This window comes from Nanorana parkeri, unplaced genomic scaffold (genome assembly GCF_000935625.1).
Source record: "Nanorana parkeri isolate BGI_ZX_2015 unplaced genomic scaffold, ASM93562v1 scaffold651, whole genome shotgun sequence".
NCBI lineage: Eukaryota > Metazoa > Chordata > Amphibia > Anura > Dicroglossidae > Nanorana > Nanorana parkeri.
Window position 1 is genome coordinate 258687 of NW_017306919.1, and position 9261 is coordinate 267947.

A 9261-nucleotide genomic window follows, 5' to 3' on the forward strand; every position below is an offset into this window, starting at 1 on the left:
TATATATATATATACCTAAAGAGGTTTGAAAGCCTAAGGTTCCATTTAAAATGATAGGTCAGATATATTTGTTAAGGCACTTAAAGCAACCCTTTTCCCTTGAAATATGCAGCTAACAAATAACTCGCCTGTGCATAAGCAGTCAACAAAATGACCATAATTCAGCTCTAGTATCTCCCAAAAAATGTTGAAGACATCTCTGATCTTCCTGTGACAGTCATGTGTCACTGTTCCTGCATATGTCTCAGCAGCAGGAGGGAGTGGTTAAAGATGGAGATTAGGGCTCATCTACTGGCATTTGAGAAAAAGTCAAAATTTGGATATCACATACAATCACATGCTTTGGTAATGAAAATGTGCATTCAAAAAATAATTTGTGGGGCCCCTTCGCTCTTCAGATATTTGTGAACATTCATTTTGGGTATGTAATGTCAAAAACAAATGTTCTCAATATGTATTTTTCCCAGTTCCAATGTAGTGTGTTATAATAATACATTATGGCTACTTGATGGAGCTGATGTGCATAGGAAATAAGTAAGCTCTAAGTAAGCTCTATCTAGTGGCCATAATTATGACAACACACTACATTGGAACTGAGGAAAAAAACATGAAGAAAATTAATTTTTGGCATTATTCACCCAAAAATAATATTTACAGATATTCGCAAGGTGTGGGTACGCTTTAATGTTCTGTTGTATGCGCCCCTACTAGATAGTGTATGCACATTGTCGTTCATTGAACCTTCAATCATCTTGTGACTTTCTTTTGTCAGATGAGAGGCTCTGCATAGGTGTCAGGTACCTGCCCGGGGAAGATGCCGAGTCCCTCTGCAGGGACGCAGACATAGAGGGCGTCCACCGGCACGTCCCGGCCGCGCAGGCGCAAATGGAAGACGGCCCAGCGGGTCACGTCCCGCGCGGCGTGACGTCATCGCGGCAATACGGCGCGGTGACGTCATCACGCCGGCGCATGCGCAGTAGCACGTCCTCGGGCTATATAAGACGCCGCAGGACGCCCATTCAGTGCTGGGTGATCTTCAGCCAGCACTGGAGGGTTCTGTGGTGCTTTTGCCTGTTCCCTTGTGCCTTGCCTTGCCTTGCCTTGTTCCTGCTCTTCCCCATTGTGATTCCTGTCTCCAGTGCCTTCCTAAATATTGACCCGGCTTGTCCATTGACCCTTCTCTGGTTAACCCCTGGTACTCTGCTGCCCGCACGTTATTGACCCGGCTTGTCCATTGACCCTTCTCTGGTTAACCCCTGGTACTGTGCTGCCCGCACGTTATTGACCCGGCTTGTCCATTGACCCTTCTCTGGTTAACCCCCGGTACTCTGCTGCCCGCACGTTAATTGACCCGGCTTGTCTCTCACTCTCCCTTTTGCTGTATCCTTCTAGCACGACGGCCATTCTGCTAGGTCATCAAGTAGACCTTGTGGCCTCAAGATCCGCATCCGGCACTCGTGCATCCCCTGCCTGAACCTACTGTTCTCAACCCCAGTGGTCATCAGACGGGGTTGCAAGGGAGGTCCTCCTCGTCACTTCGGGCTCACACCACGATCCTAACAATAGGTGAATACATTTCTCTAGACCCAGATCTTCCTGTCTTAGAAGTCTCTCTGTCTCTGAGGTGAGAATCTTGCATTCCATACACTATCCTGTCTCTGATGAGGAAGTCTCTGATATCTCTAAACTCACAGCTTGCTGCTAGCATTTTCAGTTCTGTGACAGAGCTGTCCACACTTTCTTGCTCTCTAGAAAAAAACATGTCTTTCTACAGTTTGCTGCTTTTTGGGGTCACAAAGTTTATTAAACACCTGAATAATGCTTTTTAGGGCCATGTTTTCTGTGTCATTTTCTCTGAATAAAGTCTGTGAAATCTCTCTGCTTTTTTTAGCGAATTAAGTCATGGAAAAGTTTTATGTTACATTTCTAATCACTGGGGACTACTGTGTGATCCAGATACAGAGTATCAAAACAGAGAAAGATACAGAGTAGACTCTTCTTTTCAGTGCTTTCCTGTTTGAGAGAGATTAGAAAAATTTATAGAAGATGGAGATCACCAGCACTCAGTCAAAAGCGTTAGATTATTTTGTTTTTTTATTGAAGACATATGTAACCAACATTTCGGGGCCATGCAGGGAGACATAGTGATAGTCTTTTGTCAGTGCTGGTGATCTCCATCTTCTATGATTTTGGAATACATGGCACCATCTGTGCAATCACTACAAGCACCACAACCACTAATCAAGGTCCAAATGCTGTACGTAGTGCAGGGGACACATCACAATACTAGATTAGAAAAACTCACATCTATTCTCCCAGGGGGTTTAATCCACTCTCCATGGTGTCATAATACATGACACTGTACTTAGAGTCTCTGTGGCCATATATTCAACTGCAGGCTTTACTGCCTGTCAGTGATTTCAGCCAGTCACTTTGTTCCTTCAAATCCCTCTTGCTTATGTTTGCTAAAAGACATGGTATGACATAAACCACGTGTTTTCAAAATGCACAGAATACCTCAACATGGCATGAATATCACAATGAACCAACAAGTTTACATATAAACGTTGTATCACGTTGTGTAGTCAGACACATAGTGGCAAAACTACATAGTGTAGTTTCCAAAGTATTCCCATATGATTGCAGATAGGTTGGATGGATACATATGCAATTTTCTAATCACATTTGTTATTTATTTTTGTATTTGTTTTTTTTTTTACAGGACTGTTGTTGGATGAACATATTTAGACTGCACTGTCCTACAGTGATCTGGACAAGAGAAACAAGGGCCTGTTCTAATATCTGACATCTATCAACATTGGTTGAACTAGTTTCATCCAATTCACCTGCCTTAAGGCTAGAGCAGACCCAAACCTAATGACCACATCAAATAGTTTGTAGAATCCTCCATCATTGTTGACGTTCTTGTGGAGGCTTCATCCTCGTGCTAACAATAATGTACAAAGTTTAAATGATTATGTTATCACAGTCAACATGAGTTTATCATCAGAGTACTGGGTACTTTGGGTGTAAATGTACAGTACAATGTACAATGATCTTACCTGTGATTGCTAGAATTGTTGCTTTGCTGATTTCACAAATAAATCAATAACTCTCTATTATTGTCTTTTTCTTTTTGTATTGCATAGCATGAGCACTCACATTTATACAGAAATGTATAGTTATACCGCAGGTAAAATGCTTAGATTTATACCTAGTGCCAAATGTTTGTAGACACCTGACTACACATATGTCAGCGTGTTAGGCATCCCATTCTGAAACCATTGGCTTTAATAAAGAGTCCACTCTTCTGGGAAGGTTTTCCACAATAGGGTGTCTGTGGCATTTTTTGTCCATTTAACCAAAAGAACATGTGAGTTAAGGTACTAACGGGAACAGAGAAGAGCTGGCTCATAATTCAGTGTTCTGTGAGTGAGAATTTGTCCCATAGGCTTTTCGTTGGGTTAAGATCAGGGCTTTGTGCAGGCCATTTCAGTTCCTCTACACCAGGAGTAGGCAATTGCAGCCCTCCAGCTATGAGGCATTGCAAGACTTACAGTTACAGGCATGACTCCCAGAGACATGTTGGTATTTGTAGTTAAAACACAGCTGGAGGGCCGGAGTTTTGTCCACCCTGGTCTACACCAAACTTTTCAAAGTATGTTATTATTGACCTGGCTTTCTGTCAGGGAACAAAGTGGAACAAAAAAGAGCCTTCGCCAAACTGTTACAAGGTTGGAAGCACACAAGTTTTTAAAATGGCTTGTATAGCATAGTATTAACACTATGCTTTACTAGAAACACCTGAACTCAATAATTTGGATATGCTTTTGGCAACATAGGTAGGTGGTCAGGTGCCCACAAACTAGGGATGCACCGAAATTTTGACCATTGGCATTAGTGAAAGTACCATAACGGCCGTAAATGAGGCAGAAAATTCAGTGCATCCCTAGGCTTCTCTCTTCCCCGCTGGACACCGATCTGTGTCCCCACCGGTGTCCACTGCTCTCCCGCTCCTGTGTTGACAGAGGCAATGTATTTTTTTAAATGCTAGAAGTTTAAGTAACAAAATTTGGCCTAGTGTCAGCCTCTTGTAGTCCCCATACAGCAAAACTGGAGTGTGAGAGGAAGAAGCATTACATAGCACTGCACTATATGAGTCATAGCTCTCCCAGAAGCTAGGCATAATGTGCAGGACATGGCATGCTTTAAGTTAATGTACTGCAAGGTTATACTTTGCAGTGACACAGTGCAGAGTTCAAATTACTATTTTTCTTGGAGTTTGGCTGTAATACATTTTAAATACATATTTTGCATTCCAATACTTTTATTGTATCAGTATAACTTTTTTTTTACTATTGGGACATGGAACGTTTTGAAAGGATTTACCAGCGCCTGGTCTCACTAAGCTGGAGAAACACTGATTTAGAAAACTAAAAATAATTTATTTTGAGATCTGCATTTATTTGAGACAGTACCTTACCTGTATTTGATCAACCTCAGCAGCTTTGTGTACGCAGTAACTGTGTTATAATTAATCATGCTTATGCTTATCTGGCTGGCCCCTTTCACACCTACAAATGGGGTTACTTGTATGAGTCTCACATATTCCTCCGTGAGATTCATTAGAGGCGATGCATAATCCAATGATAGCTGCCACCACCTGCATCTGTTTGCAGGCTGTTGACAAGTAATCGGACAGCATGTGATTACCTGAAAACAACCGCACCTGGACGCAAACAACCTGCTAACGGAAACATTCTCATTATTAATTGAGACAGTTCACCACTATGATGCAATAAGTACAATTTTTAAAGCAGAAATCCAGGAAAATCAAACCTTAACCCTTGCAGTGGGGCTACCCCCGACCTGCAAGGGTTACGTGTTACGTGGGAGCCAAATTAATACAGTTATGCTCACCTGAACCACAATTCTGGCTTGCTCTTAGGCTATGTTCACACCATGTCTGGACCAGATCTGCAGCAGATCTCCAAACGCAGTGCAGTGCATTTTTACTGTGTTTGTGCCGTGATTTTACGTGTTACAGAGTGTTTTTTTTAGCTTAACTGAGTTTATCTAATACCAAAACTTATTTTTAGTTTTGGGTAGAGAGGTGAGATGGATTTGGACACAAACAGGTTTTTTTTTGCTGTCACTGTTCCCCACTAGTGAAATGTACTCTGTAACTAGTGAATAATTGTGTATGCATAAAATTCGGCTAGATTTCATATATTTTTCAAATCATTTATATATTCACTGTTGGTAGGAGAGAAGGGGTCCCTAATTCTATCCTTCATGGAAAAGATTACAATTTGCTCAATTCTGCCACATAAAGTGAAGACAAACTTTTTTACAATAAATAACATGTCAATAATAAATATCACCCCACTAGGATCAAACACCCCAGAAAATATTAATGGCAGCAGATACATCTGAAAAAAAGGTCACGTGTTATTTGGTTAACCCTTTACCTGCTGGGCCAATAGGGTTTGTTTTTTTATACAAATGTAGAATGCAATTTTTTTTGCCTCAAGAGATAACCTCCAAGTTATTATATATTTTCTAAATAAAAATGGGGTATTGGCAAATTTGTATGTCACACATTACTTGCTCAGTTGTTTATCAAACCTATATTTTAAGTGAAAAAAATACATTAAAAGGAATTTTAACAAATGCAAATACAATAGAATCCTCAATGATTTATTAACTTAAAAAAAGATGAGACTGTATCCGGTAAATAGATACCAAATAAGGGTGACAGATTGCAATACTCAAAATCGCCTATAGATACTGTTTTAAACAAACAATAGCTCATCAATTTAGAGTTTTTTTTTTTTTCAATCAGATACTTTTCTTTTGATTATTTTAGTGCATTACATCATATATATTTTCAGAATCAAATTAGAGTTTACCATAAATGATGGCCCTGGAATTATGCCTCTTTATATATGTACATGTGTCCTAGTTGTGTGTATTTTTGTGCAAGCGGTAGGAGCATGGTCTTCAAAGTTTTTTTGATTTTTTTAAAATGTATTTTTATTAGATTCTATTATTTTGAAACTTTAAAACATTTTTTTACGTAAGTTTATTTCTATCACTGCGGGGTATACAAGCCCCCTATGTGAGAGCATTGTGCAGTTGACAGGTTCTTTCTGTGGGTTAAAAGAGGCTCTATAAGATGATTGATGTCTCTTCTACACTGTATGCAGATGAGGTAAAACAGAAGTTCTCTTCCTCAAATGTGTTTAACTGATAACTCACTCAGTATGGATGCCAAGCAATAATCACTAGCAGAGGTGACAAATTACTGCCCTCATAAAGTATTCTTGTGAAATTATTCTTATATTTTTATTTTTGTCTTGCAGGGAAGCATTTTGCAGAGTATGTGATGCTGTTCCCGGGACCAAAGGAGTCTTCAAAAAAAGAAAGGTATGTTGTTTTTATGTTTTTAATTTACAAATTTATAAATTGTCTTCAAGAAATTTCTTCTTGACAAAATGATTGTATTTTTTGACAGCCCAGCGTTCTTGAGTTTTAAAAACACTATTTATTAAGCAAATGTTTATTAAGCAAATACATTTGCATAGCTATTTTTCCAGCAAAACTGCATGTACATCCATTCTGTGTGAATTAACCAGATGCTGGGAGAATAAAAACTGAATCTTCCCAAAAGAGAAGTAAATCCAAACCTTTTTTTGGCTCTTCCTCTTTTTTGGGTCACAGGAGTACATTTACTAATGTACTCCTGTGACCCAAAGTCAGCAGATAGCAGGTTAATGCCCACTATTCGCTGTCAGCACAGAGCCGTGCCGCAGCAGGAGAGATCCCAACAATATTGTTGGGATCCACCCTGGCTGCCTAATTGACAGTTGTCTCTGCCTTTCTATAGCCGAGTCAACTGTGCCTGCCCCCTGTGTCTATCCCTCCAATTAACACTGGAGGAACAGAGAGGGGAGGGGGGAATCCCTGGGAAGACTGTCAGTCACTGTTCTCTGCAGGGAGAAGAAACTGTGAGCTGAGTAATCAGAGGTTTCATGATCACTCAGCTCTCAGTATAGAGTCAAAATGTGACAGTTGCAGCTTCCCACGCCAGCTCTGAGCTGCAGGGAGAGTATGTTTTACTCTCCCTGCACGTGTCCTTTAAAGTTAATTTATTTCTGGCCAAATGTTCTTCAAATATTATGGGCAGTAGTGAATTGGGAAAAAACTGCATTCTGGCCATTAGATGGAGTTGAGGATTATATGCAAAAAATACATATTAGAAGCAAGAAATACAATGTAACAATTCTAAAGAATGCTGGAGGGAAATTGCAGATAAACTGCTACTAATGAGATCCCTGGGGATTTGACTAAGTAATCGACTTTGACTCTGCAGTTCATTATGACCTTCTTTGAGAAGCATTGAACCTCTAATATGGTGACATTCAAACTGCAATTACAGAAAACTGTGGTTCTTGTAAGAGGAAGCTATTTTTTAAATTACTTTTTGGGATCACTATAGCTACCAAGATTTCACTAGAGAACTGCATGTATCACCGTGGCATCCATTTTAGCATCACTTCGGTGTACTATGGCCTAGGCCCTTTCATATTTCTAGCATGGCCCAAATTGAGTCATTGATCAGGGTTGATATCACTCCTAAAATGTAATGGTCAGCAGAGATCAGCAGAGATTGGTCTTCTAAATGAAAACTATTATTAAGGGTAGGAATCACTATGTAAATATACCATGGGTTTTGTTACATGAGATTTGTTACAAGATTAAGAGCGTTATTCACAAAAGAGCCGAAGGATTAAGCCGAAGCATCAGCTAATCCTTCGGCTCACTTCGGCCACCAGAGCCCTCTGGTTCAGCCGAACAGAAGGGCTGCTGTACGGGCTATTCACAATAGCCTGTACAGCAGCTGAAGGCAGCCAGGTGGCTCGACCGAGCCTAACGTATATGCTTCAGCTCGGCTGAGCTGAAGTCACCCCCGAATCCGAGCAAACGATCTGCAGACCATTCTCTCTGCAAATGTAAACAACTGGGTGGAGCCAGCCGTGATGTCATGGCTGGCTCCGCCCAGTTGTTGTCATTCAGTGACAGCCCAGCGTTCTTGAGGACACTGGGCTGTCACTAAATGACAACAGCTGGGTGATTTGTCTGGGACCTGCAGGAAGACAGTGACAGGTGCAGAACAAACACTGTACACCGTGATTGACCCTGGATTACATCATTGGATCAATTTTTGGGAATTTTTTTAATAAAGGAATTTTTGTTGCGTTTTTATTTCAATGAAAGGAATTTTTACAAAAGTGTGGGCTCTTTATTTACATTTTTACTTTAACCCTTTACTGAATGAGTAGGGGTACACGTACCCTTCACTCATTCACAAGGGGGGCATCTGGGTGCCCCTTTATTAAAGGGGGTACCCCAATGCAAATAAGCCCCCCTGCCTGCAGACCCCCCCACAACCAACGCCCCAGGGCTTATGGGGAAGAGGCCCTTGTCCCCATCGGCACGGGGACAAGGTGCTTTTCCAGGGGGGCAGTGCTGAGAGCATGTGGCCTAGTATGGCAGGGAGGGGGGTGCTCCTTTGTCCCCCCCTTTTCTGCCTTGCCAGGCCTCTGCTTGGATTAAGGGTCTGGTTAAGAATTTTAGGGGGGACCCAACGTTTTTCTCTCCTAATTTCTCCCCTTAAAATTCCTACCAGACCCATTGGGCCTGGTATAACTTTGGGGGGAAACCTAAGCAGTTTTTTTTTACTTGGGATCCCTCCTAACATTCCTACCAGACCTAAAGGGTCTGGTATAGATCGGGAGGGGGACCCTGTTTCTTTTTTTCATTTTCCTTTGTTTACATTTTTTAAAATTCTGCTCGCTACCTTGGAGGTAGCAAGCAGAATTACTGAGCCGTATGCCGAACGGCAGGATTAGGCTATTCACTCACTAGTGTTCCGCCTGCGGCAAAGAGTGAACTGCCGGAGGTTCAACTCAGCCGATCCAAATGTTGGATCGGCTGAGTCGAATGGCTCCTTCACTTTGGCTCAGCCGAACATGCTCAGCAACCGAAGCCAGCCGATGTACGGCTGATTTTAGCTGATACACAGCGTTCGGCTCACTTCACCTCAGCTCAGTTATTCACTTAGGGGTCTATTCACAAAGCTGCCGAGGGCAGCCAAGTGAATGACCGATCAGAAGTGAAGTGAGCCGAACACTGTTCGGCTATTCACTTCAGGCTGGTACGGCTGAAATCAGCCGTACATCGGCTTGCCTCGTGGTG

At 41.6% G+C, this 9261-nt stretch overlaps 1 protein-coding gene across 1 annotated transcript in view; it reads left to right on the forward strand.

The window, feature by feature from the left end:
* The window catches only part of SHC3 (SHC adaptor protein 3), a 70146-nt gene that overhangs the window by 31462 nt on the left and 29423 nt on the right, over positions 1 to 9261 (forward strand). The window contains 1 exon segment of the mRNA XM_018563303.1: positions 6366 to 6429. Coding sequence (XP_018418805.1) covers positions 6366 to 6429 — 64 coding nt within the window.